This window comes from Peromyscus leucopus, chromosome 19 (genome assembly GCF_004664715.2).
Source record: "Peromyscus leucopus breed LL Stock chromosome 19, UCI_PerLeu_2.1, whole genome shotgun sequence".
Taxonomy (NCBI): domain Eukaryota; kingdom Metazoa; phylum Chordata; class Mammalia; order Rodentia; family Cricetidae; genus Peromyscus; species Peromyscus leucopus.
Window position 1 is genome coordinate 62,189,655 of NC_051079.1, and position 22,273 is coordinate 62,211,927.

At 47.6% G+C, this 22,273-nt stretch overlaps 1 protein-coding gene across 1 annotated transcript in view; it reads left to right on the top strand.

Annotated features, from left to right (window-relative positions):
- The window catches only part of Myo5b (myosin VB), a 303,407-nt gene that overhangs the window by 171,309 nt on the left and 109,825 nt on the right, over window positions 1–22,273 (top strand). Inside the window, exons 6-10 of the mRNA XM_037196923.1 lie at window positions 2,881–3,024; window positions 4,456–4,537; window positions 10,786–10,893; window positions 14,472–14,581; window positions 19,556–19,821. Of these exons, the coding sequence (XP_037052818.1) occupies window positions 2,881–3,024; window positions 4,456–4,537; window positions 10,786–10,893; window positions 14,472–14,581; window positions 19,556–19,821 (710 nt within the window). The remainder of the gene's footprint in view (window positions 1–2,880; window positions 3,025–4,455; window positions 4,538–10,785; window positions 10,894–14,471; window positions 14,582–19,555; window positions 19,822–22,273) is intronic.

Consider the following 22,273-nt stretch of genomic DNA (forward strand, 5'->3'; position numbering starts at 1 on the left):
TTGTCTGTGTGTTTTAAGGCTGGTGAAGTGTAGAAGTATGTTGCGGTTGTTTTTACAAGACTGTAATAGGCTGCTCTGCTGGCATTCTTCAGAAGGACCAGGCTATCTACCTGCTGTGCCGTGACGTTGGCGGCCATCAGTTATGCTTAGGTCTGTTAGTCCATCAGAATTACAAGATGGTGACAATCATACTTGGTTACTACTCTTGTGCTTACTAGTGCAAAATCTACAAAGAGAGACTTCACCTCATCGTGGGGCTGCTCTACCATGATAGGGGCAGGAACATGTGGCAGGCAGCGTTCTTTGCCTTGAAACTAGGAAGCAGAGCACCCATTGGGTATAGCTACATGGGAGCTTGGGTACAGGTTTGAGTCTTTGTGTTTTGAGTGTGGCTTCCTCTCCTTTTTCTTGAGAGGGTAAACGTAAGGGTTGATACTCCTGCGCTCCATTCTCTCTAGTCCCCTGCTGAGGACTGAGCTAAGAAAGGCTTGGAGGATTGGTATTGCTTTCTATGCTCACTTCTGATTTGACTCGGTCTTTGGAACCGCGGAAGTTGTCTCCATGGATGGCAGCTTCTAGTCTGGTGTGAGTGGGGGTGACCTGTGAGACAGCATGAAAGACTGTGACTCCGTATAAGCCCGGTCTAGACTTGAAACTCCAGGGGGACCTGAATTTGAATCTTGCCTGCTTCCTAGCCATGTGATCTTGGGCACATTACTTGACCTTCCCAAGCCCATTTCTCTGTACGTATGATGAAAACTGATAGCTGCCTCTTAGAATTCTTGTCCAGATTAACTGTCACAATAAGCAGCCCAGCCCAGGGCCTCATGTTGGAGGCCCGGGAAGTCTAAGTTTTGTCAGTATTCTAGAAAGGACAGATGACTTTTCTGTCTTCAAAACAGAACTGTCTTACTGAAGTGTGACAGTCTGCCATTGTCCGATGGAGCTTAGGAGTCAGACCTTCATGCTGGGGACTTAGAAGCCCACCAATGTACCTGTACACACCTCTTTTCCTGGAGGGGAAGGCAGAGTTTGTGCAGGGTCCAGAAAAATATGTGGTAGGTGGAACTCCTCTGGCCTGTGGGGTCAGGGAAGGGCTGCCTGTCTGCTTTCAGGTTTGGATTTGAACAGGAGGGGCTGGTAGGCATGGGGAGCTGTGGGAAGAGAGTCCCAACAGAGGGAACAGTGTAGGTGAATCTTGCATGACTGTGGAGAAATCACAGGGCTATTGAAGAGAAAAAAATTGTTCTGGTTTTTAGAGTTGAGGACCAAGTACTAGAATAATGAATGATGGCTGGGTGGGATACTACTACCAGGGATGTGAGCCATGCTGAGGCTCTAAAACTAAAGGGTATTGAAAGCCATTGAAGGATTTTACACCAAGAACACAATCAGGTGCACATTTTACACGAACTGCTGTTAGTCAAGAGGAATATTGACTGAAAGTCACAAGATCAGGAACAGAAAATGTAGAGAGAGATAGTTGACATTATCCAGGACAGAGAGAGTGGCGATGTGGACCAGGTCCATGCAGTAGGACAGAGGGAAATGGAAAGCTGCTTGGCATACAGGACATCATTTGGATACACTTGCAGGGTGGTACACAAGCAGACCAGTGTGCTGGCAGAACAGATTCCCCAGAAGAGAGCAAGGACCTGGGCTTCACACTGCTCACCTCCAGAGCAGGGGCTGTAACCGTTGTCTTCATGAAGTGTGAGCGTGTTAGACATCAGCTAGCCCTGTAAAGCAATAGAGATTAGCCTTCAGCTCCATCATGGCCTCCTTAATCTCAGAGGCCACCTGGGATTTGAAACTAGCAAATATAAGTAGTTGGACTTGGCTGGCCTGGACTAGAGAGTGGTTTTGGATCTTTCTTTCAACCTCTTGGCACTTCATATTTTTTTAGACTACTAAAAAGTTGCAGTGGGATTTTCTAAGTGTTTTCACCACCTGAAAATGAATAAACAGAAGAGATTAAAATAAGAGAAATCGATTATTGGCAAGTTAGTATTAGGACTTATAGAAAGTGAATAGTCATATGAGACCAGTTATTTAATGATTGATTTTAGAGTATTCTGGGCTGGATGTGATGGCACACATCTTTAATCCCAGAACTCAGGAGGATTGCTGTGAGTTGAAGGCCAGGCTAGTCTCCATAGCAAATTCCAGGCCAGTTGGGGATTCATAGAGGCCTCTTCCCTCCAAAAAATGATTGTGTACTACTGTTCGATATGTAGCCTTGCTGTGTAGGAAGTGACCCCTAGGGTGAGTGACTTCTTGATCAGCCTTAGTAATGAGTAGGGTAGGCATGTCATTTGATGGCCTTTCCACGAAGTGCCATTCACCACCGGGGCAAAGCCTTAGGCTGCTTGATTGCATGAGGGATGGAAGCAGATTAATCACAGCAGAACTGTGGTCACAGGGATGGCTCCAGAACATCAGAGCCAGGGTCTCCGATTCTCCAGGCCTTTGCTTCGAGGGCCCAGAGTGACTGGTACAGTTGTTATCCATGTATTCTAGATAGAAAAAAAAAATGGAAGAGGGCCAGAGAAATGGCAGGTTAGAGTTTCTCTGACCTGGCTGTGTCTCCTCTGAAGAGTCTTCTACTCAGCGCATAGCTCCGCAGGGTGGGCCAGTCGTCATACAAGGGGCTGAAAAGTGGCATTGGTTTGGGTTTAGTTTTCAGCAAACCAGGCAGAACTTCTCCCTCAGCCCAGTGTCTTCGCAATAGCAGAGGTGTGTGTGGGTGCCATGCTGCCACAGACCTACAGTCCTGAAGTCAAGAATCCCAGTGCGGCGTGGGGTGTTTGTATGGGAGGTGCCTGTCTTCCTAGCCTCTTGCCCTCATTGATTACACATTGCTATTGTCTGTTAATCCAGGCCATTGGGAATGCCAAGACCACTCGCAATGACAATAGCAGCCGCTTTGGGAAGTTCATTGAGATTGGCTTTGATAAAAAGTACCACATCATCGGGGCCAACATGAGGACCTACTTGCTGGAGAAGTCCAGGGTGGTCTTTCAGGTGAGTGGCAGGACTCAGTCATTTGTATTTAGCTATCAGCCTTGTTCCTCCCTGCACTCACAGAGCAGCCCATCTTTTGGCTTGGGATCAACCTCCTTGTCTTTGCTCTTCTCTTTCAGAGTAAACATCCATTTGGACTAAGCATTAGGTCCACAAGTGTTTTGCACAGCTTCGCCTGTTGTGTGTTAAATGAGTGCTTGATCCCAGGATAAAGGACAGGGCAGTCTTCTTACAGCTTTTACAGTCTTACCTTTAGAGAATGTTATAAGTAGACCCTGGGTTTCGGCTTTCAGGGGACCTGCTTTGGTGGGTCAAAACATGGGTGGGACTAGAAAGAAAGGTGTATATGCTGAAATCACACACACACACACACACACACACACACACACACACACACACACACACACGTTCCTAGGAAGCAGGGCCCTCTTTTCTTGCCCACCGTGGTCCTTGAGTGCTCTCTGCCGACCCTCCTCTTCCTCCTGCTCAGCTATCCCTGGCCTCGGCCTGAACCCTTTCCCCCGTGTCTGGAGACGGCTGGTGCCACTAGCAACCCCATGCATCATTCTCCTGCAGCAGCTTTGTCCCCCCCCCACCGCTGGACTGAGACAGCAGAGGTGGCCTGAGTCGAGTGTGTAGCTTGCTTTTCCTTGTGCAGAGTGGCTTCCGGGCCCCTGGGGTTCAGCAGGATCCCCCAGAGTCTCCTGAGCTATTTCTTAGTGGGGAGTCGAGTCCCTGCTGATGAGTAACAAATATTTCATGAACTCTTAGACCAACCCCCTGCCCCTTCCCTCGTGGCTTGGCTGGGCAGTCCCGCATCCTTCCTTCACTACAGCAGAGAAAGCAGGCGGCTGTTTTGGGTGGACTGACGCAGCAGCACTCCACCCTGGCTTTGAGTTTCCTCTTTGATTGCTGACACTACCCAGGCCTCCTGAATATTTATACACCCTCCCCCTCCTACCAATTTAAGGTTGTTCTAGTCATGAGTGTCCACGGAAAGACTTCAGGAACCTTCCTGACTGCCTGGACCCCCAAAATAGGCAAGCTCAGCTTTAACTTAGTCCCAGCACCCCCTCCCAGGAGCTTCCAACAGAGAAAGAAGCAAAGGTCTGAAGAATGTTGGCCCAGCAGTAGGGATGGTAGTGTTTGCTGACTGAGTCACTGTTTGTGACATGACACTGGGGTGTAATGTAGAAAGAAAAAGGAAATGCCTGTTTCCGCATAAGCCAAGACGTAAAGTCCTCACAGAAGGCCCTGTCATAACAAATGAAAAATAAGGCCGTTGGAATTGCAGCTGGCCAGGGCATGGAAGAAAAACCTGAGGGAGGGTGGTCTAGCTCACACCATCTGGATGCAACGCCTGGGATCCGAGTGGTCAAGGAGATGATCTGGGGAATCGCCGCCTAAAATCGATCTCCTTTCCTCCCCCAGGCGGATGATGAGAGGAATTACCACATCTTTTACCAGCTCTGCGCGGCTGCCAGCCTTCCTGAGTTTAAAGAGCTCGCTCTAAGTAAGTCAACAGGTACACGGGGGTCCTTTGCAAGGGCAGCCAGGAGCTCTGCCCAGAACCCTGGGTTGTGGGTTCTTGTTTCAGCTCTGTCCCTGCTGTGGTCCTGCCCTTTAGTCCCATCAGAACCTCGCTGCCAGTTAGTAAAGCAAGTTAACTATATCTAGGCTACCTGCAAGCAATGAGCTGCGGAGCCAGGGCTAGCTGCGGGGGCGGGGCAACCTGTTTTGCAGAGCGGTGAGGTTGTCACCACTTTCAAAGGTGTGATGGTTCAGTCGGTGCCGCACAAGCGTGAGGACCTGCATTTGGATCCCCAGTTAGCCATGTGTGAGTCCATGTCAGTAACTCCAGCACTGGAACGGAGAAAAGAATTCCTGAAGTTCTGTGGCCAACCAGCCTGCCTAGCTGGAATAGATGGACTCAGGCTCAACAAGAGGCCCTCGGTCAAACAGTAGGGGAGAGAAGTGAGAAAGGAAGGCATCTAATATGACCCCTGGCTGCCACGGATGCACACAGACCCACACAAGCATGTACATATACAGCATGCATGCACGGATTTAAAAAAAAAGAAAAAGAAAAAGAAAGAAAAAATGAGTTTCTTCTTCTGCATCACGAGAAATGGATCCCTTTCAGAAGATCTAGAGATTTATATAATGCTCATCACTTTTCCTTTACCATTGTGTGTTAAGTCATATTTCAGGGTTTGAGACAAAGGATAGGAACAGTGCTGGCCATGGTGGGAAAGGCCACAGAGCACACATAGGCAGGATAAGTCACAGTTAAGACAAGTGAGACTCAGTACTGCAAAACTATGGATCCCTTTTGAACAGGCATGGAAGTTTCTAGCATATCCATGGTAGAGCACACACTAGAAGGAAGTGGAAACAACCAAAAGTGCCTCTCTTGTCTCTATCAAGTGAGTGGGCACATCCTTTGTTTTCCTCACAAATGCATTAGCAAGTCCCCCATGTTTTGAGGCATTGATAGGGGAACAGTGGTAGGCTGGCTTTTATTCCTGGCTCTGTTGCAGGCAGCATCTCTCCTTGGACTGGAGCTCCTGCCTCGTCTGTCTGAGACTAGATGAAGTCTTGGTTCTGAGACCTCAGATACTTAGTGATGAGGGGCCAGCCTGGAGCTGAACAGCATCCTGCCCTTGGCCTCTTATCTGTATTTGGGTCTGTGTAGAGAGAGCCTTGGCTAAAAGATGACGTAAAGAGTTGGTTTGTCTAGGCAAAGGCTAGTTGGTCTTTGCAGCTCTGAGATAAACAGATTGCTGAGGCCATGTCCCCAAATCTTAGCTATCCTAAGAATCCAGCATGGGTCCCATCTATGCCCTTAGTAGCTACAATCTATCAAGTGGTGTCTAAGTCACTGGTCTCTTGCTGTAAAGAGACACAAGGACCACAGAAACTCTTAGAAAGAAAGCATTTAAGTGGGAGCTTGCTTACAATTTCAGAGGTTTAGTCCATTGTCATTTAGTGGGGAGCATGGTGGCATGCATAACACTAAAGAAGTAGCTGAGAGCTACATACTGATCTGCAGGCAGAGAGAGACAGACTCTGGCATTTGCATGAGCTTTTAAAACCTTGCAAGCACACCCCTAGTGACACACTTTCTCCAGCAAGGCCACACTTCCTAACCTTTCAATTCTTTCAAATAATGCCGCTCCCTGGTGACTAAGCATTTGCGGGCAATTCTTTCTCAAACCAGAAGAGTGGTTCCAGATTTGCTTCCCTCCTGATTAGTTCCTGTGGTGGTTTTTGTACATATTACATATCTTAATTCATTCATGAAACTTGACTCAAGCCATGTCAAGTCAAGTCATATTGAATGATACAGCTATGGGTTCTACCATAGCTTAGCCTGTCAATTGTAGTATGGAATGGTAATCACTATGTCATAAGAAGCATAGTCTCAGGCCAAAGCGTCCTCTATGAAAAGTCCTAGTTTACTCGGAACCCTGAAAGGACACATTGGATGGCACCCACTGTGCTGGTCTGTCTTGTGCAGTTGCTGGCAAGTCTGACCTTTCCAGGGTTACCATGGCTTCCCAAGGACAAGGACTGCATGCTCCCAGCTAGTCAGTGCAGGTTCTCAGTGGCCCTTGTTTGAACAACAGCCTGACCTGGGGCCTTTTGGGTTAGATGCCAGCTCTTAGTCGAGAGTGACCAAATAAGCAGCCATGAAAAGGACCACATCCTCCTCTTGTCTTCCTAGAAGGGGGGTACAGTGGGGTTTTCATAGCTGACCTGCAGAAGCACTTTTTCTCTAAGGTCGGTTTTATGGACAATCAAATACTGACAAGATCCACCTGTCTGGCCACTTCGTCCTGAATGGAACTTTAATAGGGAAGTTGTCTAACTTTTCATCTACATGAGTTGTATTGAGGTTTAAAATGGCTTTTCCTTATCCGCTGTTTGTGAAAGGTACAGACTCCCTGGGCTTCTGCCAGGATCCTTGAAAATTACTCAATTCAATCAATTTCTTGCATCTTGCTTGGAGAGAAATGAAGAACCTCTGATAAGCTTATAGCCTTGTGGGTGGATTGGCTATGAGTCCTGAAACTGGGTTTTTGGTTTTGTCGATAACCCTGATAAATAGCTGAGAAAGTCAAATACATGGACTAGCCAAAAGCTGCAGGAGATTCCATAGACACCATAATCCTTCTCTTGTTCTTAACATAAAACACATTATACAAAAATCTCTGGCGCCCTGGCATGAACTTGTGCATTTGTCTGAAGGTGGAAGGCATGGGTTTGTGTCTTGTCACTCAGATTCTTCCACTACACCATTGCTGTTCTTTATGCTTAAAATGACCTTGGAAAATTTAGAAGGAGGTCCAGTGGTAATTTCGTTAGGGAATAAGTGATGGTAAAGTTCCCATCTTCCTTAAATCTATTGCTCAGGTGCTTAAGAAAGTTCCCTTCCTTTTTACTATCACATATGTGTTGATACAGTTTCATAGCAGTCACCACAGACTTGCACAGGTCATAGTACAGCCTGCCCAAGTGAGGTCCAAGCTCTGTGACATTGGCCTTGATGTTTGGTGCTCCAATCATAGATTGACGGCCTCTTTGTGTTCTGGTGACTGCCTGGGCTATTGTCTGTCTGATGAACCAGTTAATAGGCATTTTAGTATTTATTTCTCCTTGTAAATTCTTAGGAAAGAGGGGGAGGGGGAAAGGAGGAGAGAGAGATCACAACTGGATCATGAGAGATGCTGTTGTTCGTTGGGAAGGCTAGTGCTGGCTTCATGGACCCGAGTGGAAGAGAGCTGAGCTGTTGTGTGATGATAACTGGTGACGGCAGCAGGCAGAAGCAGGGGACAGAGAGGATCTTGTTGATAGCAGTCAGAGTCTTCGGCAGGTGACTTCTGCAGACAGTGTCACCCGAGCCTAAGAAACGACCGGCTGGACCTGAGTTTGGAAATGCAGAGCAGGAAAAGATGGAGGTGATCAGTCAGACACAGAACAGCAAGCAGTAGGGCCCTAGCTGTTGACAGTGAAGGATCTTTTGAAGATGCTGAAAATGTCTTCCCTCCAACGCAGAAGCCAGATGGCTCCTTTAGAGTCTCTAGTGACCATGCTGTCTTGGCTGACATTCAGTAATGAGTAAAAAAAAAAAAAAAAAAAATCAAAGTCATGGGACACTAAAGATCAATCATCTCTTCAATGGAATGCTCCAGTAGTAGGCTCTCCATCCTGGTCATCCCCCGGTGAGCCTGTGCACCCCCCCTCTGCCCCTTAGCATGCCGTAGTCATGCTCAGTTTACATGCTGGAAAGTGGGAGCAAATGGAGTAAGTTGTCTTAAGGTGGCACTGGGAAAGTTGCCAGTAAGCTATTTTGAAAAGTGAGTACAAGAGGAGGAATTGCTTTATTAACCTTTGAGATCTATTCTTGCTCAGCACCCTGAGCTTGTAGAGTAATTAGCTATGAAAGTGCTAAGTATGTTTTGAGCGTAAGTCATACAAATTTGCTTCTGTTGAAGCTCTGAGAAGGTAAAAGGCTGAAGTCCTTTCTCTTTCAGTTCAAGAATCTTGGCCTCCATTCATCTAAGTAGGTTAAGTTCATCCTCCAGCAAACCTCTCTCAGCTCATAGTAGATGCTCTTTGCATTCCTTTCTACTGATTCATATTCAAGTCTAGGCCTAGCCTATTGCAATGGTGGTTGTATAGTCAACCTGAATGTGTAGTCCATGCTGGGCCTGGCAGTGTTGAGTACTCGGTTTTTCAGAGTTGTTGGCAGGCTTCATTGTGACCTGGAGCATTGATATTACATAGGAGCAGCACCAGGACCGAGGTAAAGAAGAGAAAATAGAGGTGGTTAGGAACTGTCAACCGCATGACAAAGGGATGGCAGAGGAGCAACTGTGAGGAGATGGGCGTGTGTGGGACTGGAAGAGAAGGAAGGAAAAGCCATGAACCTGGAGGGGTGGAAGGTGGCCATGCCACAAGAGGTGTAGGACATTGACCCTTGGCTGGAGGGCGGTGAGACTGTTGAAGGGCTTTTCTGTAGGCAAGTGATGTGACTGAAGTCACCAGCAAGGCAGGGGGTGGGGGCAGTAGCAAGTCTTTATCTATCCCACCTGCCATCGCCCAAATCACAACACAGAGACTTACTATTATTTATGAAAGCTCAGGCGGTAGCTTAGACTTGTTTCTAATTAGCTCTTATAACTTAAATTAACCCATTTCTAGTCATCTATCTGCTGCCATATGGCTCATGGCTTGTTACTTCATCTCCTACACATCATGTTTCCTCCGCATCTTGCTGAAGACTCCCTTCTTCTTCCCAGCATTCTCTCTGCCCTGGAAATCCTGCCTGGCTTTTGGCTGTTCAGCTTTTGATTAAACCAGTCTGAGTGACACATCTTCACAGTGTACAAAAAGATTATTTCACAATGTGAGGGGCCGAGGTTGAGAGAGTGTAAGCCAAAATAAAAAGATGGGTTTAGAATCTTTCACAACATTCCCCCCTCCCCCAGGACAACACTTGGCGAAGGTCAGACTCACAGAATTAGCAGGTGGCAGGCAGGCAGAATGGAAAAAGACCATTCTTGGGAGAAAAATTGAAAGACATGGTGTTGAAGGACTTGGAGTTGCTGTGGAGTGTGTTTAGCTGACGTGTATTCAGTGTACATTACCAGTTCCAGGGAAAAGTATTTGGTGGTGGTGGGGGGGGGGGTTCAGGGAAAGAGGAAAAGCAGCCCATGTCTGGTCTTGGCTTCCCGTCAAAACCAAGTGTCATACACACAAGCATGAAGTACCAGGCAGAGCTGTCCTCACATGATGTCAAAGACTTAAGTACTTCCCAAAGATAACTTTTTTAAAACTTGTGTGTATATGTGTAGGTGTGTGTACATGAGTGCCAGTGCCCACAGAGGCCAGAGGCTCCAGACCCCCACAAGTTGAAGTCACAGGAGGTTTTGAGCCTGCTGGCATAGAGAGGTTCTTAGTGTCCAACTTGTATCCTCTCTAAGAGCAGTGCATGCCCTTAACCATGGAGCCATCTCTTCAGCCCCTCCTCACCCCAGTAATTTTTACTGGACTAAGTCATTGTTCTTCATTAAACCTCTGAGGCCAGACCCTTCAGAGGAGCAGATGTTACCATCCTCTGAGTAATGCATTCCAAGTGCTTGTTGGGTATTTGCCCTTTGCAAAGCTTGTCTCTCACTTGTAAAATACTACTGACTCTCCTGTCTTTCCAGCTGCCAAGGCTGTCAGAGGCACAGCTGAGGGAGGGGACAGAACACTAAGGATCCCAGTGCTTCCTTGTCCTTACAGCCCCGACTTTGTAAAATAGACAAAGCCAAGTCCCTGACGCCCTCCACTGTCCCTCACTTGTCAAATGTGACTGCTGGATGAATATCACCCAAGGCCAGAAGTGTGAGATTCCAGGATGTAACTCTAAGTATATATTTTCCTTGTATGTTAGGTCCTTTAAAAAGTCCAATCTGAATTAAGTGAGGTTAAACTGAACTTCCCATGACCTGTTTACATCACCAACTTGTTCACCATGCCAGTTTTATATGCACACAGCCACACACTTCGAGTACAATACAAGTTACTTTATTGCTCAGTTTTCTCTCTCTTTCCATTGCCGATAGGGTATTCTAAAGGATGATGCATCCATCTAATACCAAAAACTGGTGTAAGCTAGCATGTTCAGAGTAGACATCCTCATAGGTGGTGATCTGAGGGTGATGAGGAATGAAGATCTCTCTAGTGTCTCCCTTCTTCTGCCTCCCACAGCATGTGCAGAGGACTTCTTCTACACTTCCCATGGAGGAAACACAGCCATCGAGGGTGTCGATGATGCAGAGGACTTTGAGAAGACCCGACAAGCCCTCACACTCCTTGGTAAGGAACTGCTGAGTGAGAGCAGCCGGCACAGTGAGGGGAGGTCTCACTGGCTGACCTACTAAGTCTTCTGAGCCTTGCTGAATGTTTTCCTGCACTCTTACCTCTCTCAGTCCACAGGCTCCAACGTTTACAATTTGGAAGTTTTCTTAGAAATAAGCTTTTGGGCCAGGTACTGCGAAAATATCCTGCCACTTCCTTGGGTGTTGAAACAGATGAAGAAAAACCCAGTGAGGCCATGTCATTGTGTGCTGTGGTCTGAGTTCAGAGGCAATGTGCGCTCCCCCCACACACACCAGAAAGGCCCTCCCACTGAGCCAGACCACCTGCATACTAGCCACAGCATCTGAGAAGCAGCAGCCCCCAGTGCCTGGGAGCCCTCGTGGTACAAACAGTGCTGGTGTGCTAGCTGTATGTGTTGTAGTCCTCGAAGTAGGAAGTTCTCGGTGACTTTCAGTAGCAGATGAGCCTGGGAGAGCTGGGGAGAATTGTCCCTATCCGAGCCTGTTAGGGGAGAAGCACTCCTGGGTTCCTGAGATGGAAGATAATTCTTCCTAACTAGAAAGTTAAAATAGTCAATCCTGGGGCCTGTAGCCAGGCAAAGGGGAGCTCAACATAGCCTGAAACTCAGAAAGTGACTCAGATGGCCACGGTGTCTTCCCTACCTCTTCTCTGACAGAGATGGAGCTTTTGGCTTCTCTGTCGGGTTACTCAGAGCAGCATCTGTTCAGTTCTGTGGTATAAGCCAAGGTTTGTCAGGGTTCAGATTAAATGTGAACAAACTGGACACGCCCTAGTCTCTATGGGGAGGAAATGGAAGGCATGTGCTGTGGTTCCAGTGTGGCCACTTCTCTGGGTAGCTGAGACATGGGTAGAGTTCGCCCTCTGTACCTGTGAATGATCAGGAGACAGAAAGCACTCTGGTTGTTCCAGCAGGAAGACAGCATCTTTATAATTTGAGCAACAGTGAGTGAGTGACTGTGGAAAGGCTGAAGTGGACACTGAAGACAGAAGTCAGAGAGGCGAAGGAAGTGCTGCTGTGGCTAGTATAAGGGACCAGACATCCCGGGGACTGTTGAGTAGAGGAACCAGAATTGTGGATAAACTTCAGACCCAGCTAGGAAGAGGGCAGAGTGTGCCCAAGGCTAAGGACCAGCGCCCTGAACAAGTAAGCTTGGCTGGACCTGAGTGTGGTGGATCCCTAGGGCCAATGTGAGCTCAGCAGGGAGATTGTTGTGCTCTCGGATAAATGGTGACAACCAGGAGGGACCAGACCCAAGCTGGGGACAACTTTCTGCTGCCTTTGCGTCACTGAGGTGCCCTTGGTTCAGAACCTTGATGCTCTGCCAGTTGGCACGGAGCAGCTCCCAGAGGGGAGGACATAGAGAATATCTTCGATACCGGCACTTCTGGCTTCCCCCAGCATCACACACCATACTGATCTCCACAGTGAGGGACTCAGGATGTGTGACGCTGAGCAGATGTGTTCTGCCCAGTCTGCCAACAGGAGAAGCACTCACCACGGGGCTGTTGCCCATTCTGGGCTACTGAGAGCAATGAGCAAGAGCTGGTAAGAGGGGGGTGGATACCTCCCAGGCTCTGATTTAAATACCTCTCATAGCAGATCACAATTGTGAAATTATTTCAGTAATTCTTTCTTCTCTACTCTTTAATAAATGTTCTCCTTTTTAATTACAGAGGTTGGAAATACATTGTCTTAAAATATAAAATAGTAAAGAGTTTAGGCTTTGTGAGTTGTGTGGGTTCTGTTGCCTCTGCTCTTCCCTGTGGCAGGAGCCTGCAAACAGCCTCAAATAAAGCAAGTAGGCAGGACTGTTTTATGGGGTTACACAAACAGCCTGTGAGCTGGAGAGTATGGCTGTCAACCTTGTTTTACTCATTAGGTTTAATTGATGGTTTTTTAAAGTTTTTGAGAATTTCTTAAATCAGTACTGTATTACATCATTTCTACCCTTTCTTTCCCCTTCCCCACTCATCCTATGTCTCCCCCACACTATTCTCAAATTTATGATGTATGCATTCAGATCATGCAATGTTGCTTATATGTACATGTGCTAAGACTGAGTACTTGGGATCCAGTAACCTATCAGGGAGCTCATCTTTGTAGAAAACTGATATTCCCTCCCTTAGTAGCCATTGGTTGCCTATGACCCTCCCTTAGCAGCCATTGGTTGCCTGAAACCCTCCCTTAGCAGCCATTGGTTGCCTGAAACCCTCCCTTAGCAGCCATTGGTTGCCTGGAACCCTCCCTCAGCAGCCATTGGTTGCCTGGAACCCTCCCTTAGCAGCCATTGGTTGCCTGGAACCCTTCATTTAAGCATGAGACCTTGTGAAATTTCCCCCATCCATGTTGGCATGACAACTCTGTGGTCACTGTGCAGGTCTACTTTAGGAAATCACATTGTTGAGATTCACGGGTACAGCCTTCCTGCCATGTCTTAAAAGACACTCTAAGAGCAGGCACCCTGGTTCTGTGGCTGTTGCAATCTTTCCATTTCATTTTCATAATTTCCCCTCCGCCTTAGGTAGAGGGTTGCACTGCAGTGTTGTGTCACTTATCATTTATAGGCATTAAGCATGGAATGTTTAGTTTTTGCTTGTTCAGAGGATCCCCTGATAAGGCTTCCTTGTTGGTGATGATTTTCCTTAGCTGGTGCTTGCTTGGGCTGTCCACTTTGTGGATTATCTGGGGAAAATGTTAACCCTAGTAAGACCTGTCTTTGCCCCTCAGTTATACAGGTGCTATGGCTGTTGTAGTTTGAGTGAAGCATGGCCTTAAGGATAAGCAGATGTAGCTGAGGGGCAATGTGGCCAACAGCTGCCATTTCTCCAACAGAAGGCAACTTGACTAACATCCATCATACCGTTCTGTCAACTTTTTTAATAAGCTTGAAGCACTCTGAAATTTGAAAAGAACTAATGCCTCCAAGCTAAATCTAAATCTTAAGAGCTATGCCTTTGGTAATTGATGCAGGCAAATAACAAATCTGACGATCAAGTTTGTTGCCATAGTGTTTCCAGGCTGGGAGTGTTTCTGTCACCGTTGGGGTATGCAACACCAGACAAACAGCCACCTTTAGCTGGCACTGCCCATAGCTGGAACGGTGATCCCAGGGGTGTGGTGGAGTGGTCTCCTTTTCTTCCCCTGTTGGCCCTGTGGTTGTGCCACAGATGTTTGCAGGATATTAAGTTGGGAGAGAAATGACTGCAGATAAATGGCCATCTTTATTAAACTCATAAAAGCATCCATAAAGTGTCTGGTTGAAATGAAGTCCAAAAATGAGTCAATCCTTCTGCTGCCTCTCCGTGCTCCTGGATAAGTTAAATGATGATGTGCCCCATCTGGTGTGATCCAGAACAAGCAGAGTGAGGCGATTTCCCTTTCAATAGGAGCCCCTTTGCCCTGTGAGTGGTAATTACTTGGCCTGGCTGGTTTTAAGAGTCATTAACCCAGGAAGGAAAATCAAACAATTTTTAAAGTCCTTAAAAAGGGTAAAAAGTCCTTTCTACCATAGGACAGATATTGGATGTTACTCACGTGTCTTTTTCTCCTTCAGGAGTGCGGGAGTCCCATCAAATAAGCATCTTTAAGATAATTGCTTCCATCTTGCACCTTGGGAGTGTAGAGATTCAGTCTGAGCGTGATGGAGATTCCTGCAGCATACCAGTAAGTAGCACCAGAGATAGAATGTGCACACTGAACTCGGATCCTCCAGCCTGATACCATGGGCATTCGCCTCTGTGCTTAGAGGGCACCTTTGGTTATTTATTCTGAGCAATAGTGACTGCTGTTTTTCTCACTGATAATTTTTTTTTTTTAAAGAACCAATCTATTTCGAATCAGCCATCAAGTTTCTATCACTGGGACAGGGGATTTAGTGGCTAGTCAATAAATTTGTTTGATGGGCTCATTTCCCAAGTACTCTGAGGTACATAGACTTCTACACCATGTCATCAATCTATTGAGTACCTTCTGGGCCCTGACTGAAGTCTTTGCAGCAAGGGAATAGGATATTGGACTCCATAGTTGGTGGCTGCTTCTAAAAGAGCTGGCATTCTAACTGAGAGCCAGGATGGGATGGCTTGTGCTGACCTTTTCCCAGCACAGAATATTCAGTGAGGCATCTGAGTCAAAGGCCTACCAGCTAAGGTGGCTCCTTAGAGGTTCATGATAGAAGTCCCTTCCCCTGAGCCTAGTGCCGCCACTGATGTCTGATGGACAGGAGTGTCTGTGTGGAATGGAGGATGCTGGAGGGAGTTCATGTGATTGGGTACACAGCAGTTGCTGTGGCCTGCCTGTACCTTAATGCTGTTGGCCAGGGCTAAAACTGGCACTCTGACCTTGAAGAGGTGTATCTGCCATGTTTCCACATCTGTGCCTATTTGTGACTAGCCTAGAAGGAAGTATAAAGTGTGATTCTTACTTCTCAGGATGTGGAATTTAAATAATAGGATTCTAGGAAAAGTCCAAAGATGTCACTACAAAATCCAGATGTGGGCTACAAAATCCAGATGTGGTTATATGCCCGTGCCGTGGTCTAGAGTTAACAGAAGTTCAGAATGTTCCTGCCTTTAGGGAGGAAAAGACCTGAACTCTATCTGGTTTTAAGAGAGTTCCTCCCCAACCTCCACTCCAGCCCCACACATGATCCTTAAATGAGAAATGTTGTTGGGCATGAGATGGTTCCTGGGCTGTCACCCTCTCCAGCATGGACTCTGTAGCCTCATGAGAGCTTTGAGGCTCCCGCTTGCACCTCTGAGAAAGACAGGGTTTGGGAGCTTGCAGGATCCCAGAGCAGTTTCTGACTTCTGACTTTCACAAGCTGCAGCGCATGTGTGCGCTGTGGGGTGGGTGGAACCTCCAGTGCAGTAGAGATGTCAGCGATGATGCTTTCCTAGCAAGTGGGGAATTTCAAGGACGTCTATCTGGTGAATACAGGCCCAGCCCAACCCTAGTAGTGAGTTTCTGAGGCTGGTGAAGAATCGACCCTCTGGGGTCTTTGCCCTAGGGAGAAAAGTGTACAGAGTTTATGCCTCCCAAAGGCATACCCCTTCCTAGCAAATGCCCTGTGTATCTTTAGGGCAGCTGAATTCTGTAAGGGACAGGGAAGATTGGGAAGACATGCATTGACAAATTCCTGGTAAATTCCTGGTGATACGCAATTTTGGTGTGTGTGTGTGTGTATTGCAAGGTTAGGTTTTTCAGCTTGAGCTCTCCACCTGAGTGACACACTCCTTGCCATGGATTCTCACAGCATGCCAAGCCTCCTTGCTTCCCCTCACCACAATGATTTTGCATTCCTTATGTGATTATTTTCTGTATCTCTTCCTCCTCCTTCCCCTCCTGCCTCTTCCAAACTGATGAAGGTGATAAGTCTACTTGCTCTCAGTCACCTTTGCAGTGTTCAGGACCCAGCAGGCACTCCAGAATGGATAGCTGGGTGATTCATTGAAGTTGTAGAGGCCACAATGGTGATAAAAATGAAAGCCACTGTGAATTGAGACAGAACTCGGTGGGTGCCAGTGGGAAGTGAGGCCCTGAGCACTTGCACTGGGAAGTCCAGCCTTGGACTTGTAGGTACTGTGTCTCTGATATTATGACTAGTCTTTCACTCCTAGGCGTTCAGATGGGGGAGGAGTCATTGATCAGTGCCTGTTCTCACCACCACCATGAAGTGGTGGGACCATGTCTGTGGTGCCACTGTTCTGCTTGGCACATGGTAGCACCGTGTGTTTGTGAGGTGTGTGCAAAGATGGACTATCAGGACACACTCAGAAGAGTGGGCAGAGGACACGGGTGACAAGGTGAACTGTGTTGGTGAACTCAGAAGGACAGGTTGAAGGTCTAGGCTGTGAGTGATGGCAGCGTCAGGGTTGCCAGGGTTCCTTCCGCCTGCCCTCTCTCAGGGGTGTAACTTAGAGATGCCCCCTCACCGGCCTATGTCCACTCCCTCCTCTACACACTGTGAGTGGAGGGAGAACACAGGCCCGCGAGGAGGCCTTCACTCGGGGCTGACGGTGACCTCCATAAGTTCTAGATAGTACCCATTCTGGTTGTTTGGGCTAGAATGGACCTTTGCCAGAGCATGCTTCTTCCTATACAGAGGAACGAAACCTAAATAAATCCCAGAGAGAGGAACCTCTTTCATAAAGGGTGGAATGACTAATGCTCCTGCCAGGACAAGGTCCAGGCAGGGTTCCTTCCCAGGACCACTTCTCACTTACTCATAAATTTTTGAGCAAGTGACCTGGGCCGCCCATACACACTTGCCAGTGGCCCATGGTTGCTGATTTGAGAAGTGTGCTGCTGAGAACTATTTTCACGTGGATCCTTGGTATGCTCCTCTGGTCCATAGGTAAGTTTGCTGTCTACTTATAGGCAGTACGCCTTCTGCTCTGTAGTTTTTATTTTTAATTAAGGCATGAGAATGTGTTCCATGATTGCCAGTGTTACCATAGAGATGCCACAGTGTCCAATTACTTGGACACCAGAGGCAATTTTTCCCCTTGAATTTGGCAGTACAGGCTCATAAAACTAACCTGCTGTCTATAACGCTGACTGTTTTAATGGATTTATCATCATCTAATTATGTTTAAATGTAATTGCATGATGTTAAATCGGTTTCTGTTAGCACCTTTAATCAACAGTCAGAAGTGGTGGTGGGGAGGGACAGAGAAGTCCCCACTGTGGTGTCTGGGAACTTGTCCCCCGATGGCTATTAAAGAGTTAGCTCCAAACTGTGGTTCCATCTCTGCCGCACTCTAGCATGGGGGGAGGGGGTCGGGAATGGAAGAGGGTGCCTGGGAGCTGGTCCATGTTGTTGGCTGTAGGCAAATCACTCATTCAAATGTCAGGGGATCCATCTGTAGTGTGTGCCTAGCAATTAAGACTTCCTTAAAAATAGGTCAGATGAACAAATTGGACACTTGCCACCTGTGAACTTGTTGCCTGCCAAGCAGGCTCCAAATTCTAGGCTGAATGGCAACATTATGTTGGAGCAGGCAGGGGTGGAGGGGCTGCAGAGCCAAAGCTGTGCCCAGAAGTAGCCATGACGCCGTTAACTGTTTACTGAGTGTGAAGGACAGGTCCCTACACACCACGCCCAGCCTACTCAATCAAGCTGGCTGTCTGGCTGGGTGGTCAGGGAGCCTCACTCAGCTCATTTTCCTCATCTGAGTAATTCGGGATAAACCAGAATGGCAGCTCTCAAGGGGAGCCTGACCCCAGAGAGATGAGGATCTTTGTTTAGATGAGAGAGAATGTTCTTTAACATGACTTGTCTTTTGGTACGTAGGAGCTCAGCTGTTTAAACCTGCTGTGACACTGGTTTGTGCTCTCTCCAGGGTGTGTTCCCACCCATGCTTGGGGAGCACGCTGGTCTTGAGTTTGGGGGAAGGAGCTTTCTTTTCTAACATCTTATTTTATATTGATGTTTGCTTTGGCTAGAAGGCTAGATACTGATAGGGGTAAATGGCCTGAGGATATAATGTTGAGGGGAAATGATAGTGTTGTCTGTGTTAATTTTTTTTAAATTTTTATTAAATAGCCTTCATTTAAATCCTACAGTTGGCCTCATCAGGAATTGAGACCCATAAGCAATCTAGAGCCATTAGGAGGTAACATCATGTTATGAATTTAAAAAAGCCTCTTCCAGCCTTAGATTTAATAAGCTGGCTTAGACACTTTGCCAAGTACAAGATGAACTTCTGAATAAGCACCAAAGAGGATAGGTTTTCTGAGGGGTTCCCTGAATGGTCAGCAGGGATTTTTTCCAAAAGGCTTGGATGGCTTAATGATGTGAGGCACAACCCTGTGTTGGACTTTGATTTTCTGGTAGTTTAAAAGCTAGGCAGTGTGTCTGGTAAACACAGGTCAGGACTCAAAGGCAGCCCTCTGTGGCAGCTGGGAAGCCAGGAGGAACGCTGTGTAAATGGTGCCTGTTTGCATGCCATCACTGCCCAGAAACGCTGCCCTCCAGGTTGGGGCTTGTTTCCTACCAGCACATCTGAACACACCCACTGACGTCACATATGATTTAGAGGACTGGAGTGTAAAACACCAGGATGGTTCCCATGTCCTGCCTGCCTGTAGGACAGTCACCAGTCCAGTCCCTCTTACAGAAGGGAACCGGAAGCCTGAGGACAGACCGAGAGCTTTGTGTAAAGGGCTTTGAGTGGGAGGCTGAGAACTGTTTTCCGGGGTGCTGTGAGTGCTGCGTGTGCCCTCTGCAGATGCATGCTGCATGCTCAGCTTGCATCTGCTCCTCTCTGGACTTGCCGTCCTGACCCTGGACTGCTTCTGCATTCCTAGGCTGTCAGCTCCCAGGTTGCTCCCTTCTCTCGCGCTGGCCCCTCCCACCGGTTACCTGGCAGTTCAGGAAGGGCGTGAGAACAGTGCACAAGGCTTTACTCTGTCGACTCTTTCCAATTTGGCCATTGGCAGGTGTGATGGTCAGTTTAAGCAACACCACTCAGGCTCTATACTTACCTGATGGGGGGTGTGGAGAAATAAATCGCTAGGGTTGAGAAGGGGTTCCATGGGTGCTGGGAGGCACTTGGCCTCTGGACCGGAGTGGGGAAAAAAATGTGCAGAGGAGCCTGTCTCCCATTCTCCCTCCTGATCCTGTCTTCCTTTCCTCAGCCCCAGGACGAACACTTGAGCAACTTCTGCCGCCTGCTGGGAGTGGAGCACAGTCAGATGGAGCACTGGCTTTGCCACCGCAAGCTGGTCACCACCTCGGAGACCTACGTCAAGACCATGTCCCTGCAGCAGGTGGTCAACGCCCGCGATGCCCTGGCCAAGCACATCTACGCCCAGCTGTTCTCCTGGATTGTGGAGCACATCAACAAGGCCCTGCACTCCTCCCTGAAGCAGCACACCTTCATCGGGGTCCTGGACATCTACGGGTAGGCCTGCACCCCAGGTTTCCCTCCACCTGCCGGGCAGCGGTGTGTTCCTGCTGCCAGGGAGGAGCCAGCAGAGGCCTCGGTGGCTTCCCAGTGCTTCCAGCCAGAGTTAAAGAGGTGCAGCGGCGGCGTTTGAGGCTGTTATAGCTGGAGTCACTGTAGACCCCAAACCAGAGAGGCCAAGTGTTTCACAGGTGACAGTTCCCAAGGGAGAATGTGCCCTGTCAGAACACTGATAGTCCTGTCCCATTGCAAACTCTATAACAGCATTTTTCCTAAGATAGAGTCTTGCTATGTGGCCTAGACTGGCCGCAAACTTGGAATCCTTCTGCCTCAGCTTCCCAGGTGCAGGGATTACGACTGTACACTGCTAGCATCAGATCCATTTTCACTACTAGGAAACAGACCCTAATTGGGAAATGACTTGTCTATCCTCATTCTAAAAGCCTCTCTCAGTTTTTGTATCTGTTCAGTCCTGTTTCAATCTACCACTTGATCTCACTGTGGCAGTGATTGTTTTAATATTAATTTTGCCCGATTCTGCATAAAGTAGTGCTATATATTGGCATGTGTGAGGATTATCTTCCTTTTAGAGTCTAGGGGGAACTGATGGACTTTTATGTATGACTAATCTCTGCAGGGTGAGGCCACATAGCTTGGAGGGAAGTATACATGACGAAACATCAGGAGACTGGCTTTCTCTAGCCAGGCTGCCACCGAGAGCTGAAAGACTGCAGATCACAACCCTTCTCTGGCTGTTTCTATGGCTTCAAGTGAGGTTGTGAGTCAGTCTTCCTGAGGTTATTTCAGACCCATCTAGACTCATAAGAAGTTATGTGGACAGGGCTGTATCCCACTTGCTCTTTTCTCACAACTGCCTTGACCTCTTTAAGCTTAGAATAGATTCAGTTCTCCTAGAAGTAATGCTCCTGTCTTAAAATAGCAACCCAGACCCATAGACTGCCACATTGCAAGAACAGGGATACTCTGGTGCAGCAGAGCTTGCTGGGTTGGAACTGCTGGAACCCACCTGAGGACAGCATAAAGGAGAATCCCCTTCCAAGTGGCCACTTCCTGTGCAGACAGGTTCTCCCACTTCTGGTCAATGCCTTGGCTTGTTGGTGGCTTTCACATTAGACCATATTTCACAGGGCATAGGAAAAGAGTTACATTTTATTCTGGGGTCAGAAAGACCTCAGAAGCATGCTGAAGAGTTAAGTCTTGTGCACACGGTAAATAATGCAAGAAGTCTTAGCGACTGTAGAAGGTTCCATCCGAGGGTTTAGATACGTTGTGGTGGATGTGTCAGATTAACACCAGAGAAGCCATACATGTTTGTACATCCAAGGCAAGTTTCCTGCAGGAGGTGAGAAGTGAACTGGATGGAGGGAGGGTAGAGCGTGGGAAGTAGGAGAGTCACTACCATTGGGAACAGAAGCACAATCAACGTGGTAAAAAATTCCCACAGTGTCGGAGCTGGAGAGATGATTCAGTAACTAAGAGCACATGCTGCTCTTGCAGAGGACCTGAGTTCAAGTCCCAGAACCTATATGGTAGTTTACACATCTATAACTCCAGTTTGGAGGGGCAATGCCTTAACTGGATTCAATGCCTTCTTCTGACTTCTGGGGATACCAGGCATGCAATCAGACAAAACACTCATATACATAAATATAAATAAATATAAAACATTCAAATGTGGTGGATGCAGAACCAACAGAAGTGGGAGGTGCATCCTCCAATGGCTTCTCGGGGGACAGCAGGGCACCAACTTCTGCTCAGTCTTCCTGTTGCACGGCGAGAGCACCACATTCTTATAGAACTTACTACCTGGCTGTCAGTAACTGATTCTTATTTTCCCTCTACCTTGAGTGTTTCCGGGTCATCAGATTTCAGGTGAGAAGACCTTCCCACTATGGGCGGTGTCACTCCCTGGGCTAGAATCCTGGACTATATTTAAAAGGAGAAAGTGAGTTGAGCACAAGCATTTATTGCTCTGTGCTTCTTAATTGTAAGGCACAATGTGACCACCTGCCCCATGCTCCAGATGCTGTGACTTCCTTCAAACCATTGACTCTCACCTCCAACTATGAGCCAAAAAAAAACCCCTTCCTTCCTAAGTTGCTTTTGTTGGGGTATTTTATTACAGTAACAGAAAAACCGCTACAACAGGTAGGTTAAAGGAATTGGATCAGATGTTATAACGCAGTATCTCCAGGTCTTCCTTCCAAACATGGCCCTAAAGATCAGTGTGGAATTAGAACTGACCGGAGTTCTGGACTATGGATGAGCTGCTTCATGTTTATCTATAAATGTGTTTCCACAGATCAGAGCCCACCCTGAAATAAGTACTTACTCAGGATACAAGCAAACACAGCAGGAGCTAGCACCACACTGCACATCTGTGCTCCACATGCACGGCCTGGCAGGTAGCTTGCGGAGTAGAAGAGGT